The 20,887-nt window shown below is 39.8% G+C and overlaps 1 protein-coding gene across 4 annotated transcripts in view; it reads right to left on the bottom strand.

The window, feature by feature from the left end:
• disp1 (dispatched homolog 1 (Drosophila)) overlaps positions 1-20,887 on the bottom strand; it is a 92,672-nt gene that overhangs the window by 19,364 nt on the left and 52,421 nt on the right. Inside the window, exons 2-6 of one of the 4 annotated variants that reach the window (XM_075459782.1) lie at positions 13,292-13,359; positions 11,007-11,131; positions 10,691-10,835; positions 7,074-8,020; positions 1,378-2,077 (exon numbers count right to left, since the gene is read on the bottom strand). In XM_075459782.1, coding sequence (XP_075315897.1) covers positions 1,378-2,036 — 659 coding nt within the window. In that variant the 5' untranslated portion in view covers positions 2,037-2,077; positions 7,074-8,020; positions 10,691-10,835; positions 11,007-11,131; positions 13,292-13,359. Of the gene's footprint in view, positions 1-1,377; positions 2,078-7,073; positions 8,021-10,690; positions 10,836-11,006; positions 11,132-13,133; positions 13,207-13,291; positions 13,360-20,887 lie in introns of those variants that run through there. The other 3 variants (XM_075459783.1, XM_075459784.1, XM_075459785.1) reach the window with 3 other exon arrangements.

Here is a 20,887-nt window from a genome sequence, read left to right as displayed (position 1 = left end):
TGCTTCTCTCTGCCCACCCACAGCTTAATATGTGCACACCAGGTTTTGGTGCATCTACCCGCTGTGGCTACACAAACCTCATCCTTCAACGCCACCCACACTGCCCCTCTTTCTAATGAAACTTTATTTCAGTGAGGAAAATTCCACGTTGAGAAGTTAACCAAAATCCTCTCATGCAAATCAGATTCCCCACAACAATCTGCTACCATAAAAAGAAGCTGACATGAGTAAATAATTTGCCCCACGCCTCCCCTTCTCTGTGTAGATGGTAAATAGAGGATTATGCAAATGATTATGAAAGGAATTAAATGGTTCCAGTTTCAAATGTGGTGGAAGGCCTGCGGTTTGGGAGTAAACGGGAAAGAACAAACTCACTAAATATGGATCAGCAGAGGAGAGGTTTGCCAACATATGCTTTCAAAAGTTTGCCTCAGCTGTAAGAGACATGGTCACCATGTGTGTATATACAGCACATGTGTGTGCTCGCTCACTGTTCCCATTAAATTAACGAAAACATGCAAACGTTCTATCATCTTTGCTTTGGCTGTTTCCATTCCAACAGCCTGGAGGCCACAAGCCAGACAAAACTGCATAAAATACTCCACAAAGAACACACAAATTACTCTCAAATAAGGCAGAAAATTCAATCTATGATGATATTTAATACAGGCCATGCATTCAGCCACTTTACAACACTAATCTGTTCTGAGGGCTTCCAGGAGCCGGAGTTCAAGAGTCCAGTGGGAAATTCAACATGGTCCACAGATCATCATAAAGTAATCATAAATCATAAAGTGGACGAAGACTTTTTCCACACACAGTACAGAGAGATTAAAATTATTCTTAATATTCTCAGTTAATTTCTTATTCTTTATAAGTCCTTGCTTTAAATCTGAGACAAAGGAATCAAAGACATAGGAAAAAGCTTTCATTCGTTCAACATGGTTATTAAGTCTTTGTAACCAGTTGGTTGTGACAGTGTGATGAGCCTCTACTTGGGAAAAAAAATTCAATAAGATTTCTCCCTTACTTTAATTCAAATTACTGATCCCTAACAATTGTGACCACTTCTTACTACATTCCAGGCCGAAATGGTTCCCAGGATGAAACATATTATAAACGTGGAGGCATAAGGAGGTGTTCATGAGGGACAGGAAGATTAAGGGAAATCCTCTGTTGCCTGTCTGAGTGTGACTATAGTTAGGGTAAAAGAATCCACAGAAAAGGGGACACATGAGAACATACACAGTCAAAGAATAGCTATTTAAAGGAAATAACAACACATAAATTCTCTCTCAACCAGTTTAGATTACCATTTAAATGAGTGGAGCAGCAATCTAAACTGTTAAGTAAATCAATCCCTTTCCCCCTACCTACCTGATCCCTGGTGCATGTGTCTGGCTCTTTAGGTGCTCTTGCCAATGCTGCTGATGGTGGTGATGAAGAGAGAGATGTGAGGATGGGTGATGGGGATGCTGATGGGAGTATGTGCACGCAGAGAGGCAGCACGGGCAGGAAGAGCTTGTGCCTGTCTGTGGACCAGAGCTGGGGCCGGGGCTCTGGAAGAGGGGACACTCCTGCTGTCCACAGGGGCAGCACAGGGTGGAGTGGAAGTGGCAGTGTGGGCAGCAGAGTGGGGGAGGCTGGAGAGGAGAGGAAGGGGACAGGGTGGAGGAAAGGTGATGTCTGGCCAGTCTCTGGGAGTCTGGTACAGCAGGGGAGGCAGAGGAAGCTGCCGATGGGGGGAGATTCCTCAGCGAACCGTTCTGTTTGACCACACTGCCGTTTTGACTGGGCCTGTTAGCTCTCTGCACAACATGTGATCTCTGCTGCAGTTTGGACGCTTCATTCGAAACAGCAGCATCTTCATCTCCCTCAGCTGTGAGGGAGTCACTACTGGAGCCAGCTGTGAGAGGGTCTTGGCCACTGCTGACTGGTGTACTGGTGCTTGAAGAGGCATTTCCATTAGTACAAAGAGGGTGGTGGCCTCCGTTGCTGAGGGCTAGAGGGTCGCCACTTGGGTCACTGAGGGCCATGTTCTGCTCCCAGTGGGCCTGTCACAGGCACGGTCACTCCTCTAAGAAAGAAAAGAAAAAATAAATTAAAAAAACAGTCCTCCTTGTGTGCTTAATGTGTATACAAGGATTTGTGTATTCAATCATTTCTTGGCTGGAAGCAGTACGTTTCTGGAGTTCAAGCTGAAAAAAACTAGCTTCAGAAAAAAATCCCCATTCCTTGGCAAGAGGGGTCCACAAATATAAGCCACAACGTCATTTTTATATTATGGTATTTGTACAGTTTACAGAGTGGAGAATTGCAGTGTCAATTAATGAGCTCCAGAGACACTGGAGGAGCTTTATTCAAACCTTTGGACAGAGCCAGAAACAGTCCTCTGACTGTGGCTTGACAGATATGACAGTAATATCAATTTTCCCATACAATTCTCACAAAGAAAGCATTTTTCCCAAAGAGTCACATTATTTCATTAGAATGTGAAGTTTTCAAGCTCTTTATTTGTTATTTGGCAGGATCAGAACTGTTGACAAAAAAAAAAAAAAAAAAAAATTATTTTGAGGATGGACCAACTGGATGCATGATGTGCCTCGTCACCACTTAAGACAAAATAATGGAAGATGAGCTATGAAAGTAAGCCGAGAAGGAAAGAAATAGAGGAAGGGGAAAAACTCTAAACTTTTCATGTTGCTCAACCAATTCTGTTCTCACAGAGTGAAGCTAGGTCAAGTAAAATGCTATTAAGATGCAGTGAACATGTCATCTGTCCATCTTGTGTGCAAGTAAAATAAAACAAGCAGATTCAATCGATGCAGCCTGCTTGCTTGTGTAATGACCTGTCATCAGAAACTGAGCAGGAGAGAGAGACAAAGTGTATTGAGATTTTAGCAGAATACCAAGGTCTCAAAACAGTCAGAAATGCATCCTCAAAATGAAATAAATCAAACAAATGAATAGATGGACAAATAAACAGCTACCTGCAGTTGCTAGAGATCTCAGTATTGCCCACCTATCCAGGAAACGACCTGCTTTGAATGCTTGGGTTAAATATGAGGGATTTTTGTCCCTTGAGGTTGGGGTTCACAGATTCTGTTACAAAGGGTAACAGTACAAAGTGGTTCTGAAGTGTCCAAAGAAGCAAATACCATGATTCTGAAAAGAGATGCTGTAGTTTAATTATCTAACAGTGAAAATCAAGAGTAAGATGTCTCAAATAAAATCTGAGCCACTTTGACATTCAGTCTGGGGACAGGAAAGTGTGTTGACTTACTGCAGGCTGACTAAAAGTTCCCTCATTATGCCTTTCAATAATCAGATAATCAGATGCCTGCAGACATGCCGCCAGTGTGAGTATCACTGCAGCAACAAAACCGAAAAATGAATGAATCCCCTCGGTAGTCTTGAAAAAATAAATAAATAGCTGGGTTGGATCTTTTGGATCTTTGGTTGAGCTTGCTTTGTTTGCAATTCATTCATTATGAGTGTTAGTAAGAGTTGCAGCTTGGCTGTTTTCTGGACAGAAAATCATTTAGTTTGGCTACGTGACCTCAGTGACGCATCAAACGATGTAAATAATGAATTATCTAATTTATTGCTGTTGAGCTGTCTGAAATATCTGGACACGAACCTTTTTAAATTTGGAGAACGAACCGATCCTGCTTCTGCGAAGAGATGCAACAACTAATCTGTTTGTTCCTCAACTTGGTCTGAAATATCTGGAACGTGGCCATTCCCTCTCTGGTTCTTTTGTTTGTTCACTCTTTACTTTGTTAAAACCCCGACTGTTGGTGTCTCTGCGTTTTGACATGGCGTGTTCCATAAACTTCAAAGTTGACAGGCACATGTGTGCTCTGCAATTCTGACTGGCACGTGTAGAAGTTACAAAGTAAAGGGTCTGAATACTTATGTAAATGAGATGTGTCTGTTTCTTATTTCTGACAAATAGACAACACAGTCCTATGACTGTTTTTCTAATGTTTCCATTGACAACTGTGAGTTGATTAAATGAAGAATAAAAAAAATCAAATACACTTTTTAGACAAGACTGAAACATAAAAATATGGGAAGCACGAGAGAATCTCCTTCGCTTTTACTCTCCCCTTCTCTGCCTTCTCCAAAGTTAAACCGTTTCTGTCAATATGAGAAAAACAGTTTTTGATGGGGAAAAAAAAAAAAATTCAATCGGCAATATAATGTGAAGAATAACCACTAGCAGTCACTATCTCACTAATAATCCACATTTTTTTAACAAATATCATGATTTACAACAAAGAACATCCTCATTTGTGAAGCTTTAACAATTGAAGGTCATATTTGCCTAATTTGTCAAATGAAATCATTAACATGAATTACTTCTTAATTGACCTAATGTTGATGACAACAATAAAACCCCCTGAGCTGTTTAAGATAACAGATATAATAGAGAATAATAGTTGTGATGACATTAAAAGCGCACAAGTTTTTCAAATTCCACAGTGAAGGACCTTCATCATCTCATATTTGAGTCTGCATCGTGGTGTATTATGAATAACTCACTCTTCATGCGTGAAGAAAGAGCCAGGAATCAGCTATCTTTTGTACCATCGAGTGATAAAACCCTGAACTGGAGGCTGATGACGGGGAAAAAGGCTTTCAGATGCTGCAGACCTTAACGGATTACTGTGGTGTTTTAATTATGTGCCCATATAGCATGAAATATGACTTTTATGTTGTCATAATGCCACTCACAGTCATAGTCACTGAAGGCAGTTTAAAATTTGTAATGTATCCTTTCTGAAGTTAAATGATCCAAGGTCCTATAGTATGCACTCAAACCTCTGCTATTTACTCCGGCTGTCTAGGACAGCTATGTACACACACATGATTTCTGTTCAATAGAACCTTGACTTCAAGAAATAATTTGCCGCAAAATGGATGCACTAGCATTTGAGCGCCAAACGATACATCACATTTGCCTTTTTGCTCCAATGTGCTCTGTGACACCTCAACATGAGTGAGTGGCGAAATACGAGCATGAGAGCCTGGTTGGGTCAGAGGTGGCTGAGAGGATGGGGTTGAAAAAAGGGAAGGAAAGGAGGAAGGAATAACTGCAGAGCCCTGAGAGCTCAGAATAGCAGAGTGCTGAGGGGAACCCAGATGAAGTCATTAGTCTGGCTCCCACAGCTGTCAAAAGCCCACAATGACTTCAAAAGGCTGAATGGAAAGGAAAGGAGAGTTTAACAGAGAGTAAAATATGAAAAAAAAAATTTAGCATTAAGGAACTATCTTTCAGTGCTACAGTATACGAAATGTAAATATCCAACAAAGTGTGCTCTCTGCTGTTTGCGGCCTCATATCTGTGTGTGTATCAATCCACGATGTCGACACACAGGTGAGACATCTAGGACAGACTTTACTTCGAAGACTCCTCTTGTCTCCTCTTCGAAGTAAAATCTGACGGCTGGAGCCAGCTTGATCATGAACAACTGAACGCAGGGCTCAAAAAATGTCATTTTTCATGTCTCTATGATAGAACTTTAGCTGGTGTTCTGAGAATAAACCATAGTTCTGCAGTGATGTTTTCTAAAAAGAATTTTGAAAAATTCCAACACTAGCAACAAAGTAAGCGATAAAATAGCAGTGTTTGAAATTGTGAAGAGAAGATTTCCGCTTGGCTTTTAACATTAGCATTAAATTAAGTCACCTTGAAGAATAACCCATCACTCCCACTTAATCCAACATGTCAAACTCTGTCTAGACTTAGAAAATGTGGTGAAGTGTCATTTCCTCCTCATTTTCACAATAAAACCTGCAGCTTTTAGAGATTACATGTGCCAGTGGGGATAATACTACACTCAGCCCTGCAATCCGCCCAGCTCCCACCTCCCCCTCGTCCTTTCCACCCTCAAAGCCCACAGATCCTTGGTCAGAGGAATTATTTCATAAATCTGACATTCAAAGTACCACAAAATACACCAACATGTTAAATGATTCCAAGTCCAAGTGGTTTTGAAAAACGCAGGTGATGACGAAGCGCTTCTTCTGCCGTCTTTCATGTCAAGTTTATGATTATGGGGTGAGAGCAGGAAGACGAGACCTTAGGCGACAGCATAAGGCAAGGCATCCTGCATCCCTTTAATTAAAGCTAATAGGCAGCAATTACCAGGAATCAGTCAAGAGACAGTTAATAACAACATTGCTTCTAATAATAATACCATCAACAGCAGGCAGTCCTCCTTGCAAAAGTACACACACGCTTGACATGGCTTTAGGACACATACAGTATTCTCTGACATGTTTCTGGTTGTCAAGAGAGATTTTGGACATATATCACCTGCCCTCCAGGGCACTTACTTCCAGCTGGGCTGTTGAACATACCGAGCGGATTGGGGTGGCTCAAGTTTACAGTGTTGATTCTCAAGATAAACCAGCCATTATTCAATCAACCCAAATGTTTCTAAATAATATTATAAATGTAATGCAAATGAACACTTAACTTTTAATTAGTTTAATAGAATTTATCTTCCAATTCATCACAGATGTGGGAGAAGGTTACGAACAGCAAGTGTTTGATTCTAAAAATCACAATAAGTTGAATTAATGTCTGTATAGGTATAGTTAGTTAGGGAGTGTAACTTAAATCGGGGCTGTTTTATTCTGTCATGTAGTAGAAGAACAAAAAAATATCATGACAGCTTCAGAAAATAACTTTTAGGAGCAAAATCGTAAAAAAATTGACATAATTAAAAAAAAAAATTCTGCAAGAAAGTAACATGACTGTAAGAATAGCATTTCCAGCGTATCATGTTCAGAGAAAACAGTTATTAGCCATCCGTTAACTCTTCCAGCCAAACCTCGTAGACAGACCCACTGACGCTCAGCAACGGAAACTCGTGTACTCAAAATGGTCACAACTACCAATTCAAATTTCCTCAGTTAATACAATAAAGCACTCTACGGCTGAAAGTCTTCGATTTTTTTCCATCAATAAAGGTGTCCCAAGTCTACAGAGAGACTGTTTAAAGAAGGGAGCAAACGACAACTAGATACCTGAACAGTGGTCAGTATTTGAAGTATCCTACCGTGTTTCTGTGTCTCCCGGTGCTTTGCGCTCGTTGTCGCCGGTAGGATCCGCAGCACGCGTCGCTTCCAACCACCAAAGAAGGGGGATAAAAAGCCCCAGTTAAGTTAATATATCCGCAAGCGCCGTCAAGCAAGTGACCGAGTCTGAAAAGGCAGCAACAAGTCTTGAGGAGAGCGGGCTGTTTCTCATGGGAGTGTGTACTGCCAGAATGACAAACAGCTACACACACTCAATCCCCAGCTCTGTGCTCTCTCCGGAGGGAAGGAGGCAGGAGGCGGTGGGCCGGGACTACTCCGAGGAGCACTGATAGGACGGTCGCAGTGTCTGCTTTAACCCGCTCACTGCCACAACAGCGGAACGGCACGCGAGACCGGCGATAATGTTTATTTCACAAAGATTTCAGAAAAGTGAAATAGCAAACGGAGGCCAAAGGCTGCACTAAACTAAGCCTGAATACGATGTGAGAAAGTAAACCTCACTAACAGCAATTAGCTACTGTAATAAAATAAAATAAAAAATACGAGAGGACACATCAAAGGAACGTTTGCGTATGGGCCATTAATTATCCTCATAGCTATCAAAGGAGTGTTGAAATTAACAGATTTTTTTGAAATTTCAGAAAAATATCACAATTTAAAATGTATAGGCCTACTGACATTGTTTGCAAACGTAATTAAGTGGACTGGTGGAGAGTTAAGTTCTGTTAAGTTTCAAAACCCATTTAACATTTTTAAATTAGCAAAAATGCCTTAATAATGACTAGGTTTCAGGCATGGCTAGCTCACAGTGCAAAAAAAGGCTAGTCTTTTTTTCCCCTTCTTTTTTAATAAACTTTAATGAAAAATGTTGTATTACCTGAATAATATGCAGTTTTGCTTCCTTGGTTCAACAGCATGCCATGGCAAACAGTGTCATTGCGTTAGCTTGTGGCTACATGACATGGAGCTGTTTTTAAAACAAAAAAAACAAGAGTTATCAGTTTATTTTTTTTGTGTGTGTAATATAAATCTACACTGTCAGCTTTAGAAATCACATGGTCAAAGTAGGCTTTCATCAACCTAGCTTACAGAGACAGAAAATGGCCTTTAATTATCTGACATTCTACCACATAATTCCCTAATGAGGTTGCACTCGTTTGCAACACGTTTACTTAAATTATAGATTACCATTCAATGTGTTGGCTGCTCTTCACAGTTTGATATAATAGCTTAAAAACAGCTCTGTTTCTTTTTCCCTCCCCAGCCAAGACAACAAAAACCTCAGGTAACTGTATTTACAATGAGGGAGAAAACTCTAATTATCAGTGCATCGTCACTTTAAAGTCCTCCTCTAACAAAAAACATATTTTTAACTTTGCTTATAAGATTTTTTAAGTTTTTTATGCCACAAGTTTTTAATGCCACATGTCATGAGAAAAATCAGCCATTAAGGCCAGGCAACCCTTAGGCTACCTTTACACGGAAACGATCTGAAACCAAAACGCAAAAGTGCCGTTTCGTTTTCACTTTTAAATCTGCGTTTAGACGAGCGTTTTAAGGTGAAACTCTGCGTGCATACGGAAACGCAAAAGTGTGTGACGTTTCATTATCGATGCAGTAAACACGCCAGATGGCTAGGTGGCAACACTACCAAGACCAAGCCTTTCTACTTCTCTTTCCGTGATCCATTAAAAATCCGGACACTAGCTCCTCTGTCTCTGGCACAGTGAATGGCAGCTTGATCAATTTAGGCCCGAGGTGAATTGCGATAGCCTCGCAAGTTTGCCTGACTATGAGCGACACAGTCGGTCGGGATAAACCGAAGGCATTTGCCGTTTTGCGCAGCCAACCCTCGTCGCTTAAGTAGTAAAGCGTGCAAGCTACCTTCTTAACGACAGGGACAGGCGCCTGCATGTTTGTTACTTGTCCCTCAATGTGAGGACGGAGTTCCTCACTCAGGGCAAACAGAGACTCCTTCAACATGCGAAAATTTTCATGCCACGCTTGGTCGTCTACCACTCCATTCATGAAGTTATCCCACCACTGAGAAGTCCTCCCAGGTCTCACCCACAGCTGTCTAGGTCGCCTGCTCTCTCTATGAACTTCAAGAATTTTGAGAACGTAGTTCATATTTTTGGTCTGTTCTTTACTACTCTCGCTCATCATTGCTGTTATCTGATGAAATTACTCTTGAACGTCAATTACCGCGCCTAAAGGCTCTAGCATGGTTGCTGCGTCTGCTCGCGCGAGCGGTGTTGATGACGTCACGAGTTCGTGCCTGCGATATATAGTGGCGCAAGTCGATGTGCCAGTAGTTGCAATTTTCTCCGTCACAGAGGTGGCGCTGCTACGTGAAGGTTACCGCTACTCTACAACCACAAAAGTGGAGAAGAAAACAATGAAGAGCAGGAATACTGTCATTAATGATACTGCTGCAGTATTCGGATAATTTAAATTTTTTAATTCAGTTAAAAGAGGTGATGGTCTGAAGCCCCCGGCATCACCCCGTTTTGAGTCTCTGCCCTCTTCTTTGCCTTCACGTATCTGTCCCGTAGCTTCTTCCACACAATCTTACAGAACTTTGCGTTTTTAACCCGTTTTCGTTTCCGTGTAAACGGCCCCTTATATGTCACATAGAAGATTGGTGGAAACCATCCTTTCTGTGTGTAGGTGGGACTTTACAGCTAATATGCATTTGCTGTGAGAAACTGATAAAATATGGAGGCTAGGAAATTTATGTTATGTTTATGGTTATTTAAGATTTAAGATTACTTTATTGTCATGTAGTCACACAAAATCACTCCTCCGCATTTGATCCATCCATGTTGAAACCTGTTGAGCACACACATGCACAGGGTCGCACACTCATGGAGACTGGAGCGGTGGGCAGCCAATAACAGCGCCCGGGGAGCATGGGGGTACGGGGCCTTGCTCAAGGGCACCTTGGCCGTGGCAAGCAGGTGGACTGCCACCCCTCCAGCTGTCAGTCCACCAATCTTTTTTCAAGCGGCAAGAGTGGGAATCGAACCACCTCAGATGTTGTCACACCACAGCAGTTTTGGGTTAAAATTGTTTGTCATTTTTTAAGAATGTTTTTAGAAGAGTTTCTTGTGCTAATTATGGTTATCGTTATTTATATATTCTGAAATAGACTTTTTAAATAGTGAAGTTTATGTCTGCAAATAGATGGCAGTAGCCGCTTTGGTGTGACATTCATTTGAAAACTTTTACAGATATTTTTTCCTCCAGAAAACTTAATTTCAAGGACAGCAACTCAAAACTTTCCTAAAGAATAATATTTCCAGGTTAATTCCAGTATTGCAGTCACAGTGTTATCACCATGAGTATTATTATTTTTAACAGAAGCAGAAGCCAGAGTAACCTGAGTAATTACATCTTTTATTTTTGATGTGAGTCTTTCAGAAAAGTTCTGCTACTTGTTTTTATGCAATGTCAAACTGGACAGATATGTTGTCCAATGGGAGGCATGCTGTGGAGTTGGATCGCTTAGAAGATCCAATTAGACAGCTGCGCTATCCTGCTGAACTGTTCAGTGTGTCGGGCAGTGTGTCCAACTGGACATATGGTATCTCTTTTGGTTAAGCAGTTTAAATCTCTGGCATAGCATACAACTCACCAAGTGCTTTTTGACGAAGCCTCTGTAAAAAATAGACCACCAACAAGATTTTACCAGGACTTAGCCGTAAGACCAGAGCCAATTCTGGTGGAAACGCTAGCATTGGCTTGAGAGACTGCAACCAGCTCCTACAAATCATAACCACCTCCAGGGGGTTGAAAAAAAAACAAAGGGGACACTTATGGAGTGCAGGAACTTTTGCATAGTTCTTAGCAGTATTATCAGAAGACACCTCCCTCTTTTTTTGTGTCCACACCACACAAACTGCGTACAATCATAGTTCCAAGAACTCTGTAGGATCCATTTTAGCTCTTACCTTGGAGTAGGTACATTTCCAGTATAAGGTGAACCCTCCAAGATGCAACAGTGAGTTGACTGATCCAGATGATGTACAGTGTAGTCTATGATGATTGGTTGAACATGTAAACACAGAACTAGGACCTGCCATTAAAAAAGTAGAAAAAACTAAACCAACTCACAAAAATTTGCAGAATGTCATTCTTAACACTGACCACTAAAAAATTAAGCACAACACAAAAGAAAGGACTGACAGTGAAGCCTTGAGTTGAGCCAATATGCGAAACAAGCTTCATACAATAACTGGCTTTATGCTTGTGTTGCTATTTTATGTCATCACAATTAATCAGAGCATGTCATTCGAGTTCCATCAGAAGTCTCGGATTTATGAAAACCTGGTTTGTCTTTACAAGCTGAAATGAGTTTAAAACTGCATCTTGCTCAAAAACAATTGATTTTTCTCAGCAGGGGAGGAGGTTTATCACACGGAATGCTGGGAAGGCAGAGGGCCATACCTGGCTTTAATTTTAGCTGTCCACCAGGATTAGGACACAGTTCATATAGCAAGTGTAATCATCTGCAGTCATCAGGCGCTTGTTCACAGCTGGCCCTAAGGCCAGTGGGAGCCAAAGCCATTCAGTGCTTTGTAGTTGTCTCTGATAATAATAACATGGCATTGATAAGTTGTGTAGTGTTCAGTGTATTGTATTTCATCTTGCTTTTGCCTAAAAAGAAAGTATGTTTAGTTCACCCCTGTGTGAGCAGCAGTTTGTGGGGGGCAGTCAGTTCAACACAATAACACCTTCCCCAAGAAACACACCAGTGAAAATCAGCACTAATGCCAGAGTCTAGCTTTTTACCTCTACCAAGATCAACAGTGAGTTGAAATGTTGTGTTACAATGCATTACAGAAGCTGAGTTTTTCTATAGAAGCCAGCCTGGGCCAAGGTCTACCCGCATGGAACTAAAGAAGGGACTACATCAAAAGCTGTGCACTGTACCAGGAAGGATAGAGGCCCTAGTGAAAGCATAACGGCCACTGAGAAGATTGCTCACAACTCATCAAGTTGACAGGTTTAGAGGACAACGAAAAAAAGGGAGGAGCAGTTTAAAGGAGAGAGAGGACAGGATGTTTCCAAACCATTTAAAGATTTGGCATGGCATGTTAAAAATAACATTTAATGTGTCATTTTCCAAGAACTAATTCCAAATTTTTGTGTTAGAATTACTACCATTGCCCTTACATTCCAATCCTTTCACTGAATCAACTGCACATCGAGCAGATTTCAAGCCCAAACTGCACCCATCATTGAGAAAAGGACATACAACCTCAAACAGCTGCAAATAAGAAAGGACAGGGGAGGGGAATTATACAAAAAGAAGAAAAAAGCCTGCAAGGCTTTGTCCTGCAAGTTTCCAAACATGATTCAGCTTGTGTGATTTGAAAGCACATGAGCCCTGATCTAATAGTAGGGCATTCAGACGTTGGATTGTAATGTGCTTCGACATTTATGCAGGAAGGCAGCAGGTAATCCTAGAAGACCCCTGAGCATTACAGCTATTTCTTCATGTGATAATGCCTGGCTAGGAGGAAAGGGAGGCAGATGATGAAAGAAATATTTAGAGATGAAGGAGTGCATTAGAAAAGTTGACTGAACACAATGAAAGAAGACAGAAGAAAAAGGTGGGTGTATGACTGCAGTGGATGTGTTAAAGACTGATAATAAAGAAAAAGCATACAAGTGCTCCCAGTGTGGATTGCTCACTTCGCTCACTGGCTTCTGTCGGTCTGAGTTTCAGACTGTGAGGACGGACATCGCCCAGCCGATTAGTGCAGCACTCCCTGACTTGTGTCTGGGAGGACCCAGAGGGGTTTAGGAATTACTAATACCCGAGTTTTATTCTCATCACCCACACAGACAACATTACCATTTTGTTAATTCGATTTAATTCCTTTCTATATACTGTCAAGTTTAACAGATGGTCTTTGGGAATCTATCATACACTTTCTAGCTTTACATGTATGTAAAGTCCATGAACACATCTATATATAGATCTCCTTTAAAGCTGCAGGGTCTGTTTATCTATAGTCTTTAAAGTAGCTTTATGCATCCATCCTAGTTTTGAATATTATAACAGTTTGTACCTAAAGAAGAGACTGTAAGTCACTCAGGTGTCCAGCCTACCCTCAGTCCAACATTTGGTTCCTCCTCAGCAATGCTCATTTCATCTAAGCTGGGGGGGAGACAAATATATATTTATAATTATTATCAGACAAAATACCCAATTCAAGATTCTACTTACACTCGAACCCGTTCATTCTTAGTTGGTCTTTAGTACCTTTGATCCCCTTTTTTGAAGGTGGCTTGTCTCTGTAACAAATGAAGGGAAAGAAAAAAGAAATCACACAACATAAAAAAAAAAAAAAAAAAAGAGTACTGAAAAATACAAAATTGTGGTCTTCAAATCTTCACATGCGTTTGATGACCTTTTACTTTATAGCTTGATTAGCTCAGTTTTTACCAAGATCATGTGAAGAAGAAAATTGCCTCAGCAAACCTATCATTAGCTGCACAAAATAAGAAAAAAAAAATACTCCTGAAATGTCAAAACAAGGTCAGTATGGTCTGACTCGTTTCATAACAGCACTGCTTGTTTCACTACATCATCATATTGTACACTTATATAAAATGTTTTTGACAAATTCATGTCGTTGAGCCATCTTACGTCTTAAGTATCTTCTGTCTGACTCTAAATTGGTCCCAACATAAGACATCCACAAATTAGCTCTAGAAATATTCAGGAGACTGTGCAGACTATTTGGTCTGGATTTATTCCACAGCTGATGTTCACAGAGGCACTTCAAAGCAGGAGAAAAAGGAAGACGGTGCAGAGACAGGACATGTTGCATTAAGTACGCTGTGGAGTTCTCCATGTATCACATACATCATGGCAGAAGATGCTCTTGGACAACCATTTTTGTGTTGATACGAGTACCCTATTTACGTGAACGTATCTATATGCGAGGAGAAAGGGGAAAAATCCAGGTTAGGAGAGAAGGGGAAGATGCAGCATCTGCTACCAGAAAACATACTTGTTGTAAATGCTAAGCTGCAACTTTAGCTTCATTCACACTCTCAGCATGGTTATGTGCACAGCTGAGTCGATTTATGCTTACAGCAAAACTTGGCCATTTAATTGGACCATTGTCCTTGTCCCAGGATACATGCAAGGGAGTTTGATTAGGTTATTAACAGAAGAACGTTTTTGACGTTGTGAACTGTGTGAAAAATAGTTCAAAACATTCCACTGCTTCTTTCTCTGTGGGAGATCTTCATATATGCAAGTAGAGCCAAATTCACTGTACAGATATTGTATTTAAGATACTTGAATAGTGATTTAAAATAATAAAAATCTTTCGTAGAAATAAGAATTTGATTAGGAGACCGACAGCCCTAAAACGTTTTAAGAAACTGCGAGTTGGCACAGTCTTAGACCATTTCCAGAGGAATGTATGTTTTTGTTTGTTCACCCACTTAACATTGACCTATGAATCATTCAAGCAAGAAAAATCTCAAGAAATTAACCAGTGCTATGTCTAAACATAACTTAGCACAGACCCTATTCTGAGTTGAATCTTTTAAAACTTATATGGTTACTTTTGGTCCTTCCAACTCCTCATTTAGTTTTGCAAGCCTCTTAGAATCTCTGTCTTTTAATCTTCAGACTCAAGCCAGGAATTTCAGAGTCATATCTGACAGATAAATTCAGTGGTAAAAACTTTTTTTTAAAACTGAAATCCATTATTTCTGGTAATGACTTGAAGGCAGTTGTTACAGCCTTAATCACCTCATGGCTGGGCTATTATAACTGCTTGCTCCTGGGCATCAGTCAGTCTCCTTTAAGCAGTCTGCAGCTCATTCAGAATTGAGCAGCCAGGCTCATAACTTGTACCAGAAAAAGACAAAGTGTCACCTTTGTTCTGTGCTTCACTGGCTCCTGATTAAGTACAGAATTTATTTTCAAAATTATTTTGTATATTTTTAAAGCTTTGCATGGGTTGGCACATGAATATATTTCTGAACTCCTCTGCCCTTAATCTAAGTCCAGACCTCTTAGATCTTATGAGAAACTGCCTTTAGCTGTTCCCTGTACCATCTCTATTGAGAGCTTTAAAATACAACTCAAGACTAATTTGCTCTCCTTGGCCTTTAATATATTAAATCTAGTATTTTTTAATACTATTAAGCATTTTTATTGTTTTATTTCTTTATATTTAAGGAAATCATTTTAATTAGCCTTTACTTGGTGTTGTCTTTTTTGGTTTTATGTGGTTTTAATCTGCCAACTGCTTATATGTTTTAAATCTTATGTTCTTATTTGTTCCATGTTCTACGACATCCAAAATATTGACTTTGGAGCTAGTTAGAATTATGTATACTCTGTTTTTGCGTCATACACTGTATTTGTATTTATGTTTAAAGACGACATAAATCGCTGCACTCATTTCCCGTTTTGCTGATAATATACAAAGAAATGAGGGATGGCTGAGGACTTTTGCACTCTATTGTATGTTAATGAAAGCAGATTTATTGGAAATTTGACAGTTTTCATTATACACTTACATTTTACAAAAAGATGTAACTTTGGAGCATGTGCAGAGCACTTACACCCATTTGTGATTTAGCCCCCAACCACATTATTTCAGTTGGCCTAATATTTTTTAATGGATTTGATCAATGATCATTTTTGGTATGTGCGTTTTTGTCTTGTGTAAACATGCTTACAGTCACACCAGCTAATCTTGGTAGATCAGCTATTGAGACAGGAAGCTGATACCATACTCCCTACTTCAGGCTACTTCAACAGGAGGAGATGGCACTTGACCATCAGTGGTGGACCACAGTTTCTGGTAAGTGTGACTTTCTGGGAAAAATATATGGTAATTTTTGGCTGGATTGCAGAAGCCAGCTCTATACAGCAGGACTGGAATCTAGCGCACAGGCAGGTAAACAGATCTGTTACATTCTCTTTTGTCCATGGGCTCATGTCTTCAGTCAATCTCACATTCTCAATGTGAGACAAAATGGTTTGCAAATGTGTGGTTTGAAAACAAAAAAAATCATATGGCTCTTGTGCCCGGTATTTCAGCTACAAGTGCAGCCCAACCAGCGTCATGTTCTTTTTCAATCACTGCCAACGAATACTCTGAACAAAAATGGCAACATCAGTGGTTCACGTTTTTTTTTTCTACTGTGGGAATGGGGCTGTAATCACTAAGCTAGCAAGGCCCAGACATTAAATATAAATATTTCTTCTTAATCAACATCTGCATTAAATTACATCTAAAAGCAACAAAACAACGTAGGCTGGAAACATGATGACCTTTTGCATTCCCAATCAGCAATCAGCAATGATGTCAACATTGTTCATTTGAATGGGCTCCACTAAAACTGTTCAATAGGTTTGTTTTTCCTTTGATAAATGTTGTTGCGTCACAGCCTTTATTCTGCTAATCATGTCTATAATAGCTATGGCACATACACTGGCATGTGCACACTGACCTGCAAAACAGAGGCTTATTAGGAGTTCTGACAGTTCTTTCCCTCCCCTCTGATTTAGGCGGAGGGTTCAAGTGCAAGTGAGTAAAGCCACCTCGTTGTTGTGGTTGTACAGAGATATGCTGTATCCAGATGATCAATCTGTCTTTTTCCTATTGTTTCCCAAAAAAGAAAAAAATTCAAATTTCTTTAAATTCCTAAATTGTAACGAGTGAGATACATTACATCACATTACAGAGATAAAAAATAAAATAAAAGACACAAGTGTGCATATGTGTGTGTGTGTGTCTGTGTGTATGAACCGATTTGGGCAACTTACTTGAACTATAGAGATTAGCTGGACCTGTTGTCAGCATTCTTCTCCAAGATGTGAGTAACATTACATTCGTTCGTGTTTGGCATACTTTGGTTGGCAGGTAAAAACCAAAAATGGATCATTGTAATGTTGATATTTACAAAAAGAAAAAGAAAAAAAGAAAATACACAAAAGCACAAAAAATCTATGAGGGGTGCAGGCTAACAGTAAGAATTTGATTCTAAAGAAAATGTAATTCTTTGTTACGGTCAGTAAACGTGTGTTTACGTTGATTTTAGAGTTCAGTTTATAGCCAAAGTCTGGCAGCACCAACAGGTTTTCAAAATCAATACTCACCAACTCCATTTTGGCACAAAAACCAACCAATGTTTAGAAAGTAGAAACAGAGGCCAGCTGTTTCTTTTGTTGCTTTAACACATTAAAATATGCACACTTCTGGCACAAAGCTAGGCTCAGCCTTTTAATTATGGCTGTTTTTCTTAAGGATTTCACATGGTGTTAGAGGATTTGGAGCTGCCTTTGTCCTTCCTTAACACAGAACACCCCTGTCTTTTTCTCCACTACTCCACTACTCCAATTCTCCCTCTTCCCTTTTTTTTTAAGTGCCCAAGTAACTTCCTTGTCTGGGAAAAGACATAGTTCAATCAAAACCCTTCTTTCTGTTGTCTGTCAGTGGGAGCAGAGTGGGGAGGGGTAAGAGATTGAAAGGGGAAAGTAAGGATGGGAGAGTGGTGGTATGCAGACGCAAAGTTCTTATGAAGTAGAAAGGAGGAAGCAGCAGAGGTAGAAGAGGCCTTCAAATGAGGATTGTCCAGGATAGAGCAAAGAGATCTTAATTTGTTTTACCAGAATCCCAGTTTGCTCTGAAAAGGGGGAAGTGTGAATAACAAGAACAAGAGACAGATAGACAGACATGTAGAAAAGAAGGAGGCAGATGATTCACACAAAGGTTTCTGCAGCCGGAATTTCATGGACAGATGTTTGTGTGCATGAATTGATAGAGGAGCGTCTTTCTTTGAGAGGAGCAAAGTTAGCGTTTGCTCTTCGGGAGGATAACAATCTTTGAGGAATGGAACCCAAACACTGACTGGGACAGTTTTTACACTCAGCTCCCCCTCAAAGCTTGTGGTCAACAAACACTGTATACGTGGATGTGCTTGCTTGTGTGTGTGTGTGTGTGTGTGTGTGTGTGTGTGTGTGCGTGCATGCATGCGTGCATGTGTGTGTCCTCTCAGAATAGAAAAACAGTTAAATTCTTTCATTTACTTGTGGAGTAACACTGAGCTATGCTTGGTGACTTTTACTTTACCATCACTCGTTATTAACAGGCAGATTTCACCACGTTTAGATTCTTCTTTTCCTGTGACGGAGGCAAGCAATCACAATAAGGACGTTTACTGTAGCGATCCCTTCCCGAGAAGTTAATTCTTGGAAAGGAAACGGCTATGAGCCAGGTTTCCATTGTTGATTTTGATTCACATTTAAAAGAAAAGAAACTGTACAAATAAAAATAATAAAATATTCCACTAATGAGAAAATAAGTTCATACGCTCGCTTGAGGAGGTCCTTTGTTTTGCCTGTTTCAAAGGAGACTTGATGAGGCATTAGGGAAAGGATAAAAAAAACTTCCCAATACTTTTTGTTTTGGGAACCGATCTTCATTTTGTCTGCTCCTCAAATCAAATCTAGATGCTCACATAAATCAATATAGAATAAAACATTTGAAAGACATTACAAATAGAATGAATCAAGGGCATTTTATGGAAGCAAACAAAGCCTACATACTGAGTCACAAAGTATCTAACAGTAAGACGCTACGGCAGATATGGCACATGGCTCCAGAGAAAAGCTGTGATAAAACCTAAAAGATTGCATCCCTGTGTCAAATTTCTCTGGGGCCCTGTGAGGGTGGGGAACTGTGTAGCCCTGCACAGGAAAAAAAGAGAGAAAAAAAAATCAGGACATTTATTGTGTGGTTGAAAATATTAGATGTGTGAGATAACATCCTGCTGCTATAAAACATTTGGCAGTCAGAAATACTGAGACAAAGGTGGATATGTGGGGATAACACGGGTGAAATGCAGTAGAGTTAAAGAGGAAGTTCATGGTAAAAGAATAAAATACTCTTCCTTCCTTCTTGCAAATACAAACTCAAGACGTCAAGAAATAATTAAGTGTCACCACAGTTAGCAGCTGGAATCCAGACTAAAATCTTCTTTCACACTGAGGGTACTTCAAAGCAACTTCCCTGCTCAAACACTTTTTGGTCTCTGAAGATCTTTGTGTTCCCGACCTTATCTCAGACAGATGAGTTTTATCTACAAGCTTTTACTTCATCACACAACCACTGGTCCACTGTTTTTTAATCAAGGGCTCATATACACTGTAGTGTTTACATCATAGTCAATACATTTTTCTATGTCTCACCGCAACAATATCACACAGGCCAACCACAAGACACATTTCTAATACTAACCATCTGTTTTTGGTGTTGTTGGTATCTTATTCAACCCAGAAACAACCACCACAATTGTCTAAAATAAAACTCTGTGGGATTTTTACATGTCTGAAACATGTCACTTCATAAGGTCAAGCTGCTGAACCGGTCTGACTTAGTCAGTGACCAAATGAGAAGACAATGTTTTCGTCAAAGTGTATTATAAGCTTTTATTAAAACAAACTCAAAATCACCACTACACAATACAGTATAGCACCAGCAAAAGTATTCTACACCATTGGATGGAGAGTGAATACTTTTGTTGAGGACTAGATATGTTTCATGATAGTCTGAGGTAGTACCTCCACTGTTATCTTTGTTTTGCACCTTGAATTTTCGAGCGTTAGAGATGGGACATCTGATGATTTTATATTGCAGAGATAGAATTTTCCAACCTTGTGACCAAAGACTGGACAGTGACTGGCAAGATTCATCTCAATACAAAGTGAAGTCAATGTGGAGGTACCTTTTATTGCAATACCACTGATGGCCACTAGATGCTAGCTCCAATAAATTTCCATTCAAAAACACATTTCTCTCAACAAATATCAAGTAATTTTTTTCTCAACAAGTCTATATGGTCTCATTAGCTATATTTCACCCTTGCTGTTCAGTGTGCTAGTAGTCCTGTGATTATTTTTGTATAATTTTAACTCTCTAGGTCCATTCTCTAATCTAACTATAGTCACTTTTGGCTCAAGATGGCAATGATCAAATGATGAATTTGTCACATCAGGCCAGCAGCAAACAAAACAATGGTTTATATTACAGTGGCTGTACCTATCCTTTATTAAGCCTATGGTTGTGACACAATCACAATCACTCAATGAACACACTACTGGTATTTGAAAATTTAACTTACTCCAAGCAAAAACCCTATTGCAATTCTACTCTCCAGTAGCAGTGGCCTGCCTCTGGTGCAACAGGGCACAATATCCCCTGCCCAGTCATACTGCAATACAAGGAAATACAAAAAGAAGCTATCAAGTCTCCAAAAACCACAGATCTCAATCCAGCCAAACATACACCAGGAGGGGTCCTGTGGCCATTCCTTGACAGATCTTTAGTGTTTCAGGGAGCTCTACACAGCATCTATGATTGTACAGCATTCTACCTCATACATCCTTTACCCTGTAACAAGCTTTCCATTATACTACCATTTACTGTATCCCCATAAAGGCTCCACCTCAGTGAGAATAGTTATAGTATTAGAGTTATATCCATGTAACTTATTATTGGTGACCTTTTTCTTTTTTCAGTGGCAATTTTTTCTTTCTATCCCACACGGTACATTGAGTTATATATCCAATTACTAGTTCATGATACAGTACATTCATGGCTCTAGAAAACTGTAACAAACATAACTGTGGTTTTCCAAGAAGCTGAAAAAGCTTTTGTTATATTAAGAAAAAATATGATGTCCAGATAAGTTGCATTAGGGGGAGAATTAAATTGTTAAGACTTGTTAGACTAGTTTCCTGCTTTGCTCAAACCTGACACTGTCTGTTCTACGCTAGAATGTGTTG

The sequence above is a fragment of the Odontesthes bonariensis genome, chromosome 24 (assembly GCF_027942865.1).
Source record: "Odontesthes bonariensis isolate fOdoBon6 chromosome 24, fOdoBon6.hap1, whole genome shotgun sequence".
In the NCBI taxonomy this organism is placed as follows: Eukaryota; Metazoa; Chordata; class Actinopteri; order Atheriniformes; family Atherinopsidae; genus Odontesthes; species Odontesthes bonariensis.
This window is presented reverse-complemented; position numbering and strand designations above follow the sequence as displayed.